Source organism: Scyliorhinus torazame, chromosome 17 (genome assembly GCF_047496885.1).
Source record: "Scyliorhinus torazame isolate Kashiwa2021f chromosome 17, sScyTor2.1, whole genome shotgun sequence".
Lineage (NCBI taxonomy): Eukaryota > Metazoa > Chordata > Chondrichthyes > Carcharhiniformes > Scyliorhinidae > Scyliorhinus > Scyliorhinus torazame.
The window spans coordinates 19,249,508-19,267,937 of NC_092723.1; the positions used below are offsets into that span (position 1 = coordinate 19,249,508).

The following is an 18,430-nucleotide window of genomic DNA, read 5'->3' on the forward strand; positions in this document are numbered from 1 at the left end:
AGGGGCGAAACCAGCTCATGGATGTGCGGCTGGGAGTGATTGGGGGGGGGGGGGGGATGGGCGGGGGGGTGGTAGGGTCCCATTTAACTGTGTTTGAGATTGTGCTGGTGAGGTTTCAAGTTTAAATTCATGTAATCTGGTGTCAACTGCGGCTCAGTTGGGAGCGCAGTTACCTCATGGTTCAAAGGGTTTTGGTTTCAGGTTCAGAACCTCAGCACCAAAACCAAGGCCAGCATTTCAGTGCCGTCTCTGTGAATCGGAGGCTCCTCCTGCTTTCTCGGGTAGATCCCACGGTACTGGAACAGCAGGGGAGTTATCCCTAGTGATCTAGGCAAAGTTTATTCAACATGATAAATGTATATTAACTGTTATTAACGCATTACTGTTTGTGGGAACTTGGGGTAAGGGTTAGGGCTGCTCCATTTCCTACATTAATGTGGTCCCTAAACGTCAAAAGAACGACCTCATTGGTTGTAACGGAATTTGGGATGTCCCATGCTGGTAATGTGATAAAAAGTTTCTTTTTTCACAAGCACAAAATCTTTCACGACCCAGTGCGATTGTACAGTGTAATTGAATGTAATTACTTTGTGCTCCCATCTTTCGAATAAAATAGGTCTGTTGAAATTAAATGAAATGAAAATCACTTATTGTCAAAAGTAGGCTTCAAATGAAGTTACTGTGAAAAGCCCCTAGTCGCCACATTCCGGTGCCTGTTCAGGGAGGCTGGTACGGGAATGTATTTAAGGAAGGAAACCTGGTGCAGTTTCATTAAGAGTTTATCAGTAAAAATGATGCAGTTTCAGTAAGAGTGTCGAGTCCTCCATCTACAAGATGCCCTGCAGCAACTAGCCAAGGCTCTTTTGACAGCACCTTGAGAGGATTGTCAAAGGACCAGGAATCCAGAGGCCCAGGGTTATGCTCTGGGGACTGGGATTCGTAATCCACCAGGGCAGACGGTGAAATTTGAATTCAATAAAAATCTGCTGACCGTGAAACCATCGTCAATTGTCGGAAAAAACCCACCTGGTTCACTAATGTCCTTTAGGGAAGGGAATCTGCCGCCCTTACCCGGTCTGGTCTACATGTGACTCCAGGCCCAAAGCAATGTGGTTGACTTTTAACTACCCTTTGAAATGGCCGAGCAAGTCGCTCAGTTCAAGGGCAATTAGAGAGGGGCATTAAATGCTGACCCAGCCTGCGATGCCCACATTCCCTGAACGAGTAAAAAAAAAACTTCCAAACCCACGACCACTATCACGTAGAAGGAGAAGAGCAGCAGACATCTGGGAACACCACCACCTGGAGGTTGTCCTGCAAGTCACCCATCATCCTGATTTGGAAATACATCACTGTTCCTTCACTCTCACTGGAATCCTGGAACTCCCACCCTAACAGCACTGTGGGTGTACCTACACCACATGGGCTGCAGTAGCTCACTGCCATCTTCTGAAGGGAAATTAGGGATGGGCAATAATGCTGACCTACCCAGCGATGCCCATGTCCTATGAGCAAATATTTGAAATCTGTGAGAAACCGGACTTAAAATCACTGAAAATGACTAACTACTTAGTAGTTTAATTAGAGTACAGTAGCCAGTTTCTTCGTAAGATTAATATTTTTTGTCACTTCCGAAAAATTTACGAGCATGAGCACAGACTCACACCTCAGCTTTTGAACGGAAATGCCCCTCAAAACGGGAAGACCCCTTTTATTCACAAAAGAGAAATACATCAGTCTCTGTCACTAGCACACCATCAGGTTTTTTACATAGCACTTCTTTTATCTAAAATGTCCTTTTACAAAAGCATATACTTCAGATACAAATAGCACATCTCATCCCATTTTAGCCAGGAACAAAGGGGGTCGGGCAATTTGCAGATTTTCTCTGGACTAGGGAGGTGTGTTGGCCCGGGTATCTCAGTTTGTTTGCTTTGAAATGGAAGGTTTTGTTGTTCCACTTGTATCTGTTCAGGTTCAACAGTTGCAGCTTCAGATTCGTCAGTTGATTCAAGTTAGGTTTCACCAACACGGTAGCACAATGAGTAGCACTGTTGCTTCACAGCTCCAGGGTCCCAGGTTCGATTCCCGGCTTGGGTCACAGTCTGTGCGGAGCCTGCATGTTCTCCCTGTGTCTGCGTGGGTTTCCTCCGGGTGCTCCGGTTTCCTATCACATGTCCCGAAAGACGTGCTGTTAGGTGAATTGGATATTCTGAATTCTCCCTCTGTGTACCCGAACAGCTGCAGGAACACAGAACATACAGTGTAGAAGGAGGCCATTCGGCCCATCGAGTCTGCACCGACCCACTTAAGCCCTCATTTCCACCCTATCCCTGTAACCCAACAACCCCTCCTAACCTTTTTGGTCACGAAGGGCAATTTATCATAGCCAATCCACCTAACCCGCACGTCTTTGGACTGTGGGAGGAAACCGGAGCACCCGGAGGAAACCCACGCAGAGATGGGGAGAACGCGCAGACTCCGCACAGACAGTGACCCAGCGGGGAATCGAACCTGGGACCCTGGCGCTGTGAAGCCACAGTGCTATCCACTTGTGCTACCGTGCTGCCCAAATGTGGCGACTAGGGGCTTTTCGCAGTAACTTCATTGCAGTGTTAATGTAAGCCTACTTGTGACAATAAAGATTATTATTATTATTAGATGTTTCCCAGAAATTGTCCAGTAATTGAGGATCCCTGGATATTTGGTCCTTTGGATTTGATTTCTCTACTGTGGCCAGTGTCTCTCTTCCCGATCCCACAGGAAGTTTCAGCATTTTTGGTCAGTGCTCCTCAATGCTTGATGATTCTTCCCAGGAGCCACTTTGGTGTTCCACAGTAATTTCTGACCAAAACAAACTGATTCGGATAAAACTCACCAGCTGGTTTACTTGTGTCATGTGACCTGTTCTGATCAGGTTGCCTCAAACCAATCTTCAATATGGCTATTTTAAATGTCTAGACAAAGTGCTCTGCTTCACCATTTGAGGATGGGCAGTAAGGCGAGAGGGGAATCTACTCGATCCCATTGTTTTTCGGGACTATTTGAAATTTGCATGATTAGAACTGTGTGCCACTGCCATATAAAATCTGCTCTGGCAATCCAAAAATATGGAACACTTTCCGGAGAGCAATGGTCTTTGTTGAAATAGTCGACTTTATGTGAATAACTTGAGGCCACTTTGTGTGGTCATCCACCAGAATCAAGAATGTATGTCGGAGAAGTGGTCCGGCAAAGTCGACACGTCGTCTCTGCCATGGGTCGTCAAGCCAAGCCCATGGAAGCAATAGGGCAGGTGCAGGAGAGGACTTCATTTCGTGGCATGGGTGGCAGTCACTGACCACGCCTTCGATGTCTTTATCCAGCTGTGGCCATTACACAGGTAGACGAGTCAATGCTTTCGCATTGGCAATTCCCATTTGACTGAAATGAAGTTCTTCTAACACTCGTCTTTGTAATTTTGGAGGAATAACAACTCTTGATTCCCCATAACAAAGAAACATCTTGCATAGTCAGCTCATATCTATGCATGTAGTAAGGTCTAAATTCAGCATCACTTCCTGGGGTGCACACCAACCTCCCGGTAAACTTTGGAGAGCACAGCATCCCCCTGTGCTACAAGTTGAATTTGATCTGCATTAACAGGTAACATGCCTATTTGGTTCACATTGAAAGCCGGGACTTCACTTTGGGTTGTGGGGCTGTTGTGTAATTGCGACTTCCAAACTTGAAAAGTGTGTCTGCATTTCTTGAATCCTTCCGGAAAGGTGTGTGACCAGCCCAATTTTGCATTCTTCTTCAGCAGATCATTCAGTGCTGGTCCCTTGGCAGCCAAACTGGAAATTGCCGTAGTCATTTACAAGTCCCAAAATGAATGAAGCTCCTTAACGATTTTGGGCCGTGGTGCTTTTACTCCAACTTTCTGGGTGAGCTGGACAGGTCAGTTTCATCGATCACATGTCCCAGGTACTCCACTGAGGACCTTAGGAATGAGCGTTTGGATTTCTTACAGCGGATGCTGTATTTTTCCAGAACTCTGTCTAGGTTGTTTAAATGAGTTGGGAGGCTCTCCCCGATGAGGAGCATGTCATTTCAGAAGAAGATTACACCAGTGAGGCCTGCAGTATTCTGTCCATCGCCTGCTGGAATAAGACTGGTGATGATGGGATTTCCAGTTGTCGTTGTTTGTATGGATGCAGATGTCTGTATGTGCTAATGGTTGTACACTTAATGGAATCCTCACTCAGCTGCATTTGCAAAAATGCCTGGAATAGGTCAAGCTTTGTGAATAATTAACCTCCATTCAGAGCAGCAAACACGTCCGCAATTTTCAGTAATAGGCACTGTTGCACTTGCAGGAAAGGATTAATGGTAATTTTGTACTCACCACATCTGCTGATTGTTAAGATCCAAGCCCAGACCCCAACATTTGTTGGGATATAGGCAAGAATCCCAAATACTTTTTTTTTAGTTTGTAAAACTGTGAGGAAAGGTCATTTCACCCCAGGAGTGATCACTCTGACAACTAGATATAGTTTATGTTAAAACAAACTTTAATTTAAACACAGAATTAACCACATTAACATGAAAAAAATAACTTTACTATTATCAGTTAAACTGTTCTTAAGCACAAAAGAAAAACTTAAACTTATGCCTTTCACCTTCACTGTTAATATTCCAAAGAAGTAACCCCAATACAGTTCAAATGCCACTTAGAAATAAAAATAACAGAACGGAAATTAACAGAACAGGTTTACTTATCTATGTACAGACTTTTTGGAGGATCTTTTCAAGAGCAACCTGAAAATCCTTCTGTCTTGTCAGAAGCTTCTGCTCATCCTGACAGCATTTGGCAAAACTGCTGTTCAACTTTTAAAAATTCTATAACAGACTGCAAAACTACAAAGAGACCTGGCTCCTCCCATTAATTACATCATATGTATCCCACTATGATGTTCCATCACCTGCTTAGCTAGGAATAATACAATCTTGTATAAATTATCTACGATCCAGAGACTCTCCAGCAATCATAATGTTGCATTTGGCCCTCAATAGCTCAACAAGTAAATGGTTAGAATCAATCATGACCTCACCTTTTACGTCCTCTTAGTTTCAGCTGTAGCAGTCATACAGTCTGGATACCCTTAACCTAGATTATATAATAATGTTACTGCAACAAATATATATACACCTTAACTCAGGCCTTTTATAACATTACTGCCACAAATTTAGAAAACAATATATGTACCAATCACTTACATTCATCACATGATAAACCCATCATCATTCACTACTGGGACAATGGGAGCTGCCCACTCTGCATAATCAACTTTCTCAATTATCTGAAAGGTTTCCAGTTGTTTGAGCTCCTGCTTGATTTTCCGTCACATTGAGTATGGAACTGAACATAGTCTGGAGAAGCTTCAGCCTTCAGAGTAAATCTGGCTTCAATGTCTTTATAACTCCAAGACCTTCCTTGGAGACATAAGCATGCTTGTCTGACAAGGACTGCAACATGAGGTTGCCATGTACTTTATTTATTTTATTCCAGTCCAGCCAAATATATTTTAGCCATGTTCTGCCTGTAAGTGATGGGCGATCCCCCTTTTCTACAGTAATGACAATCAGCGGTTTTCCACTTACAGGCTTCTGCATTGTGCCCGTTTCCATTACAGCGGTAACATGTTTTCAAAAGAGTATTCCCTGACTTTACTACTTTAACTTCAGCATTGCTAAAATGTGCTTTCAAATCTCCAGCTTGTTTCTCTGCTAGTTCAATGCTGTGCACAATCTCAAATGCTTACTTCAGCGTCAGCTCTTGCTCTCCTAATAATCAAAGCTCCGTGTTTCATTTTTAGTCCACAAACCAGTCACTTAAACCTCCTCCGGGTAACCTTTAAACTCACCGTATTCTACTAATTTTCTCAACTCAGCCAAGAACGAAGCACCCGCATGCTGTTCTCTTCGGTGAAACCTGAATCTCTTGGCAATAACAGCTGGCTTGGCATCAAAGTGCATTTTCACAATGTCCACAAGCTCTTTAAAGCTTTTATCTGCTGGCTGGTTAAGGTCACTGAGATTTCCCCCTAAGGTGAAGTTTTTCATTCTAATGACGGTAAGAAAAACCAACACCTGCTTTTCCACTTCAAGATTATTCACAATGAAAAACTGTTCCATTTGCTCAACATCAACTATAAAGTCCATAGTAGCTGGATCAATAGTCTCTAAATGCCCCCGTCACCATTGGAAGTGTTTTGTCACTTCTAAACAATTTAGGACATGAGCATAAACGCACACCAGCTTCTGAACTGAACAGCCCAACAAAACAGGAAGGCCCCTTTTATTGTTTTTTACACAGAAGAGAAATGCATCAGGGAGTCCGCCTGCAGCACACCCTACTGCCAGCTTTTTATACAGCAATTATTTTTAACTAAAATGCCCTTTTACAAAAGCATAAACTTTAGACATAAACTTCACATGAAGGAAGGATTGCCTCGTATTGAATCCTTCTCTTCTCCCCCATAAAGCAGTTGAGCAGGTCTTCCATTGCTGGACTAGAGACTATCAGTAACCTTCGTACAAAGGCCCAGGGGGGAAGAAGTCTCCAAGAACAAGAAAATCATCTGGTTTGCCACTATAGTTGGTGAAGTATTGAGGCAAGGTGGGGGGAATCTTGGAGGTGGCTATGGACCTCCATTCTCAACGCCTTACTCAACATCATGGTTGGTATAATTGATTTAAAAAATCAAGACATACAAGCTTCTTTTATACATATATCCCCGTATAGAGGAAAACTACAGTGAATACAATCTTAATTTGTGTCACAGAATGGGTTCAGCGCAGAAGGACGCCATTTGGCCCATTGTGTCTGTTCTGGCCCTCTGACGGAGATATTTACCTAGTACCACTTCTACGCCTTTTCCATGTAGCCCTGCAAACATTTACTTTTCAGATAATGATCCAATTCCTTTCTGAAAATCTCAGTTGACCTTCCCTCTCCCACACTCTCAGGCAGATAATATCAGATCTTAACTTCTTGTTGCTTGAAAACATTTTTCCTCATGTTGTCATTACTTCTTTTGCCAATTACCTAAGCCCTCCCATTTCCGATCATTTCACAAGTAGGAACACTTTCTCCCTGTCTACTCCGTCCAGACCCCTCATGATTTTGGCCATCTCTATTAAACCTCCTCTCAGCATTCTCTTCTCCAAGAAGAGCAGTCCCAACTTCTCCAATCCTTCTACATCACTGAAGTTCCTCATCCCTGGAACCATTCTAGTGAAACTTTTATTTCTGTGCCCACTCCGATGCCTTCACATCCTTCCTCCCAATTTAACCCTTGGAGTCCAGGTATTAATCTGGTAAATTCAGGCCTTGGGAGACTGTGTGTGTGTGTGTGTGTGTGTGTGTGGAGTTTTCAAGTTCTCCCCGTGTCTGCGAGATTTTACTCCGGGTGCTCCGGTTTCCTCCCACAGTCCAAGAATCCGCACTTTAGATTGGTTGACTGTGCTGAAATTGCCCCTTAGTGTCCAAGGATGTGCAGGTTATGTGAGGTTACAGGGATGGTGGGGGGAGGGGGACCTAGATAGTGTGTTCTTTTGGAGGGTTGGTGCACACCTGATGGGCCGAATGGCCTCATTCTGCACTGCACCCCTAAACCAGGGGCTGGTTTAGCACAGGGCTAAATAGCTGGCGTTTAAAGCAGACCAAGGCAGGCCAGCAGCACGGTTCAATTCCCGTACCAGCCTCCCCAAACAGGTGCCGGAATGTGGCGACTAGGGGCTTTTCACAGTAACTTCATTTGAAGCCTACTTGTGACAATAAGCAATTTTCATTTCATTTCATTTCATTTCATGTAGGCATTCTATGAGATCAATTCTCCACTTCCTCCCAGTCCAATATATCCTTCCTAAGGTTTGGTACCTAGAACCACTCACCCTACTCAAGGGCTTTATATAGTTAAAGCATGTTTTCTAGAACTCTAAAAATAAAGGCCAGCATTCCATTAGTATTTGTGATTATTTTCTGTCTCTATTTATAACAGTTTAAGGATCAATGTAGCTGAATCGCTTTGGACTTCCATTGTTTCTAGCCTTTGATTGTTAAGTAATTATCCTGTTCTATCCGCTTCACGTCACACTTTCACCCATAGGCATTGTCACGAGTGGGGCGGGAAAATCTGGAGAGCCGTTGATTTTTATCAACTCTCCTAATTTTTCCCATCCCGCCCGCAACGGTACCCACCAGTGTCTGGGCCGTAAAATCCCACCGTGGAATCATTCAGCACAGAAGGTGGCCGCTTGGCCCATCCGATCGGTGCCAGCTCTTGTTCCAATTAGTCGCACTCATCCGATCTTATGTCATCTCCCTGCAAATGTTTCACCTTCAAATATTTATCCACATTCCCTTTGAAAGCTGCTGTTGAATCCGCTTCCACCGCACTCTCATCAGTGCAGTCCAGATCAGAACAATTTGCTACATGAGATAAAATTCTCCTCATCTCCCCTCCGGGTCTTTTTTACTTTCTCCCTCTTCCAGCCACATGCACCTGCATTTGATGTAAAAATAAAAATGTCTGAAATAATCCGATGCTTCAGCTATTCCACAGATGGTGTTGGCTCCTTTAGGCACTGAATAATGAATCTACATGACGTTTTTATACAGCTTGGTTTATTACTAAATCCTTTATCATATCTATTTCAAATCCCTTTTTTCTGAATCGGAATCATCTCTACCTGTCAGTTAGATAAAGCTCTGATCAAGCCCCATCTGGAGTAACTGTATTTAGTTTCGGGCGCGTCATCTCAGGAAGGCTATTTTGGCCTTGGAGTGGGTGCAGCACTAATTTACCAGAATAACACCAGGTTACATTACGAGGACAATTTGCATAGACTGGGCTTGTATTCCCGGGAGTGTAGAATATTAAGGGGTGATCTAGTTGAGGTGTTCAAGATGATTAAAGGCGTTGACAGGGAGATAGGTATATATAATCCCCTCCACTGAGGGAGCCTCAAAGAAGGAGACCTAATCATAAAAATTCACAGGTTTTCTTTTTACAAAAAAAGTTAGTGAAAACCTGAAACTCTCTCGCTCAAAAGCTGAGAGGCTGGGAGTCAACTTAGAATTCAAAACTGAGTTTGATAGGTTATTTTTAGGTAAGGATATAAGGATTCTAGAAACAAGGCAAGTTGATAGAATTCGGATACAGATAAGCCATGATCCAACTGAATGGTAGAACAGACACGAGAGGCCGCATGGTCTTCTCCGGTTCCTACGAGCAGGATTTAAGAAGAATATTGAACAAAGAGTTGACAATGGCCCTTTGGGATCACCTTCTGACCTCAGCTGGTCAATGCAGCGCCTATTGTGCCATGATGGGTCGTGCCATTCTGGGCAGAGAGTGGATGCTGCATATCAAAGCAGTAGAGACTCATTAAACGCAAACTCATTGAACGCATTAGACTCAACGCATAACCCATCATGGCACAAATCAGTCCTGTTCTATATCCTATCCCAGATACCAATTATGGCTCCTACTGAACCTGTCGTTACTAATAAAAACTGAAATGTTTTAGGGCTGTGGTCGGAATTTGTGACCCCAATGCAAATTATGTAGCCAGGATTCCATCATCACAGCTTTCATAATAATAATCTTTATTATTGCCACACTCTGGCGCCTGTTCAGGTACACAGGGGGAGAATTCAGAATATCCAATTCACCTAACAAGCACGCCTTTTGGGTCTGTGGGAGGAAACCGGAGCACCCGGAGGAAACCCACACAGACACAGGGAGAATGTGCAGACTCTGCACAGGCAGTGACCCAAGCCGGGAATCGAACCTGGGACCTTGGCGCTGTGAATCAACAGTGCGAATCACTGTGCTACCGTGTAGCAAGGTGGACCTGGAATCTGCAGTGTCTTCAACTTTAAAGGTACAGGAATTGAACCTGTGATTCATAGAGTTTTAATCATAGAATTTACAGTGCAGAAGGAGGCCATTCGGCCCATCGAGTCTGCACCAGCTCTTGGAAAGAGCACCCAGCCTAAGCCCACACCCCCACCCTATCCCCATAATCCTTCATCTCGCTACTCATTAAAAACCTGTCTTTCCCCTCCTTAAATTTGTTTAGTGTTCTGACGTCCACTGCACTCTGGGCTAGAGATTTCCACAGATTCACGAGCTTTTGAGTGGAACATAGGAATTAGGAGCAGAAGGCGGCTTTTCATTCCCTCGGCCCTGCTCCACCATTCAATCAGATCATGGCTGATCTTTTCCTGGTCTCAAATCCACCTCCCTACCTGTTCCCCATATATCTTTAACGGGTTTTTAATCAGAAATATATCTATCTCCTTCTTGAAACCATTTTTTGATTCAGACTCCACCGCACTATGGGGTAGCAAGTTCCAAACATTCACCACCCTCTGCGAGCAGTAGTTCCTCCTCATCTCAGTTCTAAATCTACCACCTCTCAACCTCTATCCATGACCTCTCATTCTAGATTGCCCCACAAGGGGGAACATTTGGTTTGTGTTCACTTCATCAATCACTTTTAGTATTTTACACACCTCGATCCGGTCCCATCTCATCCTTCTAAACTCCAGCGAGTATAAGATCAAACAGTTTAACCTCTCCTCATATGTCAATCCTTTCATCCCCGAAATCAAACTGGTGAACCTTTGTTGAACTGCCTCCAATGCCACCACATCCTTCCTCAAATAAGGAGACCAAAATGGGGCATAATACTCCAGATGTGGGTGGCATGATAGCACAGTAGTTAGCACTGTTGCTTCAGAACGTTAGCGACCTGGTTTGATTGCCGGCTTGGGTCACTGTCTGTACGGAGTCTACATGTTCTCCCCGTGACTGCGTGGGTTTCCTCCGGGCACTCCAGTTTCCTCCCACAAGTCCCGAAAGGCGTGTTTGTTAAGCAAATTGGACATTCTAAGTTCTCCCTCAGTGTGCCCGAACAGGCGTCAGAGTGTGGTGACTAGGGGACTTTCACAGTAACTTCATTGCAGTGTTAATGTAAGCTTACTTGTGACAATAATAAAGATTATGTGGTCTCACCAACACCCGATACAATTCTACATTTATACTCCAGTACTTTTGCAATAAACGCTAACATTCCATTTGCCTTTTTAATTACATGCTGTGAAGTGAAGCAATTCCTCCTCATTTCTGCTTAAAACCTGCTACCCCTTAGCCTAAAACTATGGCCTCTTGTTCTAGAATGTCCAGAGGAAACATCCACTCTACATCCATCCTGCCATTTCCCGTTAGCATCTTATCTACCTCAATCTTGTCAAAGGAGTTTAAACTTGCACTAGGAATGACTCTCTGGAAGCTGGCTAAATAATTGATTGAAACTTAAAATGCCTGTGAGTGCTCATTAAAGAGGCTTCTGCACTTTGGTGGCTACACCACTCATCCTGACACCCTCCCCGAACAGCAAACAGTTTTAAGTAAACATGATCTTGGTTCCAATTTCAGATGCTACTTAAAGATAAACATTCACCATTTCATGTTCATTGCTGCTGGAACTGTGGAAGGGACTCTCTGAAACACAATGGGGGGGGGGGGGGTCTTTCTCCGATACTTTGTCAAGACTTCACCAACACTCAAGCAAAATGTAATCCAGACTTCTCTGCGGACTTCACCAAAAAAAGAATAAGTGCTGCCCCACCTTACCATCCCCAGAATGAAGGAAACATTGGCTCATGATCCTTTTGTCTGGAGGGAGAATGGGAGGAGGACATGGGACAAGCAGAGTAGCTGTAGTGCAAGGGGAAAGCGGGTGGGGCGGGTGGTAACCTTCACCCCACACGAGTACAGGACACCCCCTCCTCCATTGGATGTGCTTCACCAGGACCTCCAGTGCCACACCCGAGAATCTGTGCACCTTTTCCGTCAATTCCTGAGGCATCCTAAAATATGCTGCTATATACCACCTTGTACACTCTGGTACATTCAGTGAAAGTGGTTGCAGGGAGTCCATTAATACTGCTCCCACATAAATTGTGACTCTTCAGTGCTTGAGTGAAAAACCTGGCTCTCATCTCCAGGCTAATTCAAATTACGGTAATCAGCAACTAGGACCGAAACTGAGCACTTTAAATCTGAACTTTGAAACAGGCATTACTTATTAGCACAGTACCCACTCAGCACCTGTTTTCACACTTCAGACAAAGTAACTTTTTTCAATCCTCTCTTCTAATAGAAAGCTGATTTTAGCCCCTCCCCCAGCCCCATGGCTCAATGTCCTCACTATCACGCCCCCCTTCCCCCCACTCCCCGGTCCCCCAATTCCCCCTCCTTTTCCCCTGGTCATTAACTGGAGAAAATGAGCTGTCTGGTTTAAATACAGGCTGCTCACAGTCTGAGATTCAGGTGACAGGTTTGATTAGTTTGAAATAACAGACAGTGAAGGGACCTTTCAGTAAGGTCCATACAGGGTCACTGGTTGCCCAGGTTACCTGTTACGTAATCAATGCAGTACCTTGGCCAACTCCTGCCCAATCTGAAAATCAATGGTCTGTTGTTGATCCAATCCCATCCCCAGTCATCGCTGGGCTGTGATCATATTTTTAAGTATTTACAAACAATCCCCCACACTGAGAAAAATACTTTTACACAAAATGTCCAAACCTATAAGATTCAAAAGACAAATATGTATTCATATATCTGAAGAGATTTAACAATGAGTTATTCAAATGATCCCTCAGCTCCTCCTGACAGTACATACAGTGCATACAAATGATGTCAATTTACAACATATATAAAAGAGACAACATTTAGCACACATATTGCATCACGTACATTGGCTCCAAAAGTTATTTGCATCCCCAAATCATTTCTCCCCAAGTAATTGAAACAAGTTTAATTTCACATATTAGTGGCCTGGCCAAAATTTTATATCGACATGAACTTAATTGTTCCGTGTGCAGAGACGGTTTATTTCTTCAAATCCTTTGTTTGATTTCAAAAGGTACAGTTTGTACAATTTGAAAATTCCAATTAATAAATCTAGAACATAAAGTTAGTCTCGGTAATGGTGGCCATGGCAACTATCAGTGATTGTGGTAAAACCCCATCTGGCTCATTAATGCCCTTTCGGGAAGGAAATCTGCCGTCCTTGCCCGGTCTGGCCTACATGTGACTCCAGACCCACAGCAATGTGGCCTGCTCTTGAATGCCCTTCCGAAATGGCCCGGCAAACCATTGGGTTCAAGGGCAATCAGACATGGGCAATACATGCTGGTCCAGCACAGCAACATCCATATCCCATGAATGAATAAATTAAATAGCCAAATGGTGGGATTGTTCATTAACAATGCCAATGTTTATCTGTAAAACAGGCTTCCCTTTGAACAATACATTCCATTAATTTCCAATTGGTTATTAGCCGCTCATGAAGGGGACTGCTTGTCAATGAGTCTGGAAACCATTGAGAAGTGTTGAAGAATGAGTAGGTGAGGTGGAAATGTACCAGGACGTGGAAAAAGCCGGGGAAATTCAGCCCTGTCTCGCTCAGGATTGCGATTTTTAAAAAACAAGCTCGGCCAGGATTCGATTGCAATCTTTTACTGGATGCTGCGCCATCTGGCTCTGTAAGAGGAATCGCTCACAACTCATTCTTTACAATAAAAAGTTAATTAACTCAATCCGGGAACACGTTACAACCCCTAGACCCTGCCAAAAAAACAACAACCTGCGTTTGGAAAGGCTCCAGCCCGTCCACCAAATCAATATTCGGCACTTGACCTTTTATCTTGTATTTACAAGATTCAATTTTTTTTTTTAAATTAAACACAGCGAGAAGTTTAACTACCTGACTTTGGGGAGTCCTGCTCACGATTTAACCCTGTCCCACTCCCAGATCTTGGGGTACGCGCTTTATCCAGCACCTTCTGACTGTTCCCACTCATAACAGCAAGGTCACTATTCATTTGAATAGCAGCCGTGCCGATCCTGAATCGTTCTGCCTTGTCCTAGAAAATACTTCCTGTTGCTCCCATTAACTGGGACAAAAAAGCACAATGCGGAAAACCTGAATCAATTAACTGGGACGTGTGTTGGAATACAAATCTGCCTGGGGCTGGATGAATTGCAAACGCCCCCTCCCCTCGGTGTGTGTGTACCTGCCCTCCTTTGCAACATCGACAACGCCACAAACACGGGTAAAATCCTCACTAATCAGTGGGGCCACGTCCTGCCCAACCCCAGGGAGAAAGTTGGGAGGCGAAAGCAAAACCCAATTGTTGGGACTGGATTGGTGTCAACTGAGTTCCAACAGGGGGCTGAGGGGAGGAAAGGGGAGGGGGTGGGGATTCACATGAGGATGGGCTGCAATGGGCACCATAACTAAAGAATGATGTAGGCTTAACATGCATTCATTCCAGGATCTGTCGGTGCGAATTTTAAATGTTGTATCTAGCACATTCGTAAAGTTTGAGGCACGTGCAAGTACGTTATTTGCATAAGTGTAACTTGTGTAGAAAATAGATGCATTTGTTGAATTCTGAATGCTGCCGGTCAAAGCATCTTCCCCTCATTAACTAACGCCAGAAATATATGATGGGAGCGCGGATCCTCAAGAATGCAACAGTTACCCCGGGCCCAGTAGAGATGAGTTTGCAGGCCAGCCCCTGGGAATTCTTTACAGCCTTGCGATGCACCAGCCCCCAGTGGGAATATACCTTCCCTTGTCAGCCCTGCTTGGAAAACGCCTATTGTTGGAGCGCGTTGAGAAATAGATTAGGATCAGTGAACGATAATCATGTCTCTCTCTCTCTCTGTACAGACAGTCCAACATGCCATAGGTGGAGATGTTTTCGCCCGGATGATGTGTACAGTTAACAGGTTGTGCATTGTAAAGATTGGATCGTCTCCCCTCCCCCCCCCCTCCAAAAAAACACCACCCAACCCCCACCTCTTTCTTTTCCCCAGTCTCTATGGGTTGGGTGAGGAACAGCGGCACACAAGCGCCGCCAGAGCGCAGGCAGAGCTCTTGTCCATCATTTCAGCAGACATACCATCACAAACGGTGAGCCGCCTATCACATCCGCACCGTGTGAATGACAGAGAGAGAGAGAGCGGCAGAGGGGGCAGAGAGGAATAAGACCAACATTCGGAAATATCAACAATAAAACGTAAACCTGTTACGTTAGCCCGCGAGGAAAGTGGGGGAAGAGAATAAATCGGTGACGAGCAGGCAGAAGGGGGCGATCTGGACTCGGCGTGTCTGACACTCTGCTCTCTGCTTTCCCCTTCCTCTGACTGCATCCTCACTCTGCTCCTCGCTCCTTCGTGCGGGATTTACCTTCCTCTTTAAGAAGGGTTTTGTTTTCTCCCTCTCTCTGGAATTCCTCTGTCCCCTGGCAGAATCAGGAACTGTCCTTGTCAGCAAGACTTTGGAGTCTTCCTCCCATTCCCAAGGTAAGCGCTCTCCTTGCCTTGAATGTCAGCAGGAAAAGCGACCCTGTCCAAAGTTTCCCACGTCCTCCCTTCACAGAGATCCCGCTGCAACAAGCCCCTGCCTCCAGTCTGTGTGTGTGCGTGTGCTATCTGTTCGCGAGGATGAGGGGAGTCGTGTGTGTCAATTTCTACAGTGATATTCACCAGCCTTTCCCGACGCTGTTGTCTTTAGTTTAACCGTTCCCCATTGCCGGATAATTTTTATTTATTTACCCATTGGGAAGATCCCTGATCTTCGTCTTTAAAACAACAAGAAACCCCCGTGTCTGACCGCCTCAGTCATCTCCAGGACACACCATCCAGTACACGCACGTGTTTCCAATGTCCTTCAGCGGAGAGTGAGCAGAGTTCTCGCTGGCGATGGGGAGGTATCGTCAGCAACCCCCCCCCCCCCCCCCCACCACCACCACCCAGCTCTCTGGAAAACAGATGTGTCATTTAATACAGCCGAAAAGTGAGTCAGAATGTGCTTCGGAGTAACTAACAATTCATTGGAGACCTGTTTGAGACGGGTGGAGGTGATGCAAGGCGAGAAGGACTGTGGTGATTCTGGGCTGTGTTATTAATGCACTTGCAGTTTATGGAAACTGCTTGCCCGACCAACCGGGGTGACTTTTTTGAAGCCTTGGAGATATTGCTAACTTTGTACTTCGGTGCGGGAATGCTAGACAATGTGTGTTGATGAGGACTGAGCTTCAGATGGAAATTGGTGTCTGTCTTCACTTCTAGATGTCGCCCAGGCTCCAGCGAAGGTGCCCCCCGCTCTGAAGCCTCCCTCCCCCCGCGGGCCACTTTGGAGAGGCCATGGCGGCCGGAGTCGCCGCGTGGCTGCCCTTTGCCCGGGCTGCGGCCATTGGATGGATGCCAGTGGCCAACTGCCCCATGCCCCTCGCCCCAGGCGACAAGACCAGGAAGCAGGACGAGCTCATCATCCTCAACGTAAGCGGCAGGCGCTTCCAAACTTGGAAAAACACCCTGGAGCGATTCCCCGACACCCTGCTGGGCAGCACCGAGAAAGAGTTCTTCTTCCACGAAGAAAGCAAGGAATATTTCTTCGACCGAGATCCTGACATCTTCAGAAACGTGTTGAATTTTTACCGGACCGGCAAGTTGCACTATCCGCGGCACGAGTGCATCTCTGCTTACGATGAAGAGTTAGCCTTCTTTGGCATCATCCCTGAGATCATTGGAGACTGTTGCTATGAAGAGTACAAGGACAGGAAGAGGGAAAATGCTGAGAGGTTGATGGATGACAGTGACTCTGAAAAAAAGGCAGAGGGCAACCTGCCTTCCCGCACCTGCCGGCAAACCATGTGGAGGGCGTTTGAGAACCCTCACACCAGCACCTTAGCGTTAGTCTTCTACTATGTCACTGGTTTCTTCATTGCCGTCTCGGTGATCACCAACGTGGTGGAGACGGTGCCCTGCGGAATTGGCCCGGGAGATGTTAAGGACCTGCCCTGTGGAGAGAGATACGTGGTGGCGTTCTTTTGCTTAGATACTGCCTGTGTCATGATCTTCACTGTTGAATACCTTCTCCGACTTTTTGCAGCTCCTAGCCGCTACAGGTTCATGAGGAGCGTGATGAGCATCATTGATGTAGTGGCCATCATGCCTTATTACATTGGCTTGGTGATGACCAACAACGAAGACGTGAGCGGGGCCTTCGTGACTCTCCGAGTCTTTCGAGTTTTCCGGATTTTCAAGTTTTCCCGCCATTCCCAGGGGCTGAGGATCCTGGGTTACACCCTGAAGAGTTGTGCCTCTGAACTTGGATTTCTCTTGTTCTCCCTCACCATGGCCATCATCATCTTTGCCACTGTGATGTTCTATGCTGAGAAAGGGTCAACCCACAGCAAGTTTACAAGCATTCCCGCTTCTTTCTGGTACACCATCGTCACCATGACAACTCTGGGGTAGGTCCCAAGGTTCTTTTCCCGCCCTCCCCCTTTTCTGTTGTGGTAAAGTTAACTACCAGGGCCCCAAACTCTTCTTGTCTCCGCGTGGGACCATTGTCATCGCCTGATGAATAAAGCAGGGGCATCGACGAAAGGGGAATGATGTGCATTTTTAGAGGACTGCTAAAGTTATTTGGCTTTCAAAATAATCTTTAATTAATACAAGATAAAAAGCATCTTTTTATTTCGAAACCTGGGAGAAAGCGTTGAATGTCGGAAAGGATTAATTAGATATCGCTTGAGCTCCAGATTATGCATAGAATGATTTGATGAACAGTCTGGACATTTGTAATTACATTTTCCGAATTAACACCGTTTAATCTTCCTTTCTAAGTAGTTATAAGCAATGCCCACGGTTGCTGTGTCCCAGTCTGAGACAGAAAGGCAGGGCCAGATATTAATCTTCGTCAAGCAGGGGATCAGAAAGTTTATTTGACAAGGAGACAGTGCAATCGGTATGAGTGAAAAATAGCACGCACGTTCCCAGCACCTGAACTGTGCTTAACTCTCTCTTAGATACTAGTCACTTCCCCTAGTTACTGCACGCTCCCGCTCCACGGCGAGCCGTTAAAAGCCTTCCCTGGAGAGTTTTATTTATTCTAACACCAACTGGCCTGGCGTATGTCATTTATTCGAGAAGGAATATGGGAAAAGCGGCGTGTGGTATCTGCTCCCCATAAATCGCTCTGTATAGCGGCATTAAAGCGATAGATGTTCTCCCAATAAAGGAACTGACTTGGTTTGAGGAAAGACCCAGGCTGTCTATATAATCTGACAGATGTTCCCACGATATACAGTATGACACACACAGATAGAAGTGTTTTCTCAGAGTTCCCGAGCTAATGACCTTGAGGTTTATTTGTTGATGTGTGAAGACTTATGACAACAGCAATAAAGTTATTTTACAAGAGAACTTGGCGAGTGGCAGTGAATGCTGATGGCTGTCTCTGTCCATGGTGCTGAACCTGGCTCGCCTCGCCCCTTTTTAGCATTCGA

The 18,430-nt window shown here is 45.2% G+C and overlaps 1 protein-coding gene across 3 annotated transcripts in view; it reads left to right on the forward strand.

The window, feature by feature from the left end:
• Positions 1-14,973: 14,973 nt before the first annotated feature.
• Positions 14,974-18,430, forward strand: part of kcnd3 (potassium voltage-gated channel, Shal-related subfamily, member 3) — a 448,844-nt gene continuing 445,387 nt past the window's right edge. For 2 of the 3 annotated variants that reach the window (XM_072480145.1, XM_072480147.1), the window contains exon 1: positions 14,974-17,392. In XM_072480145.1, coding sequence (XP_072336246.1) covers positions 16,281-17,392 — 1,112 coding nt within the window. In that variant the 5' untranslated portion in view covers positions 14,974-16,280. The remainder of the gene's footprint in view (positions 17,393-18,430) is intronic. The other variant, XM_072480146.1, reaches the window with a different exon arrangement.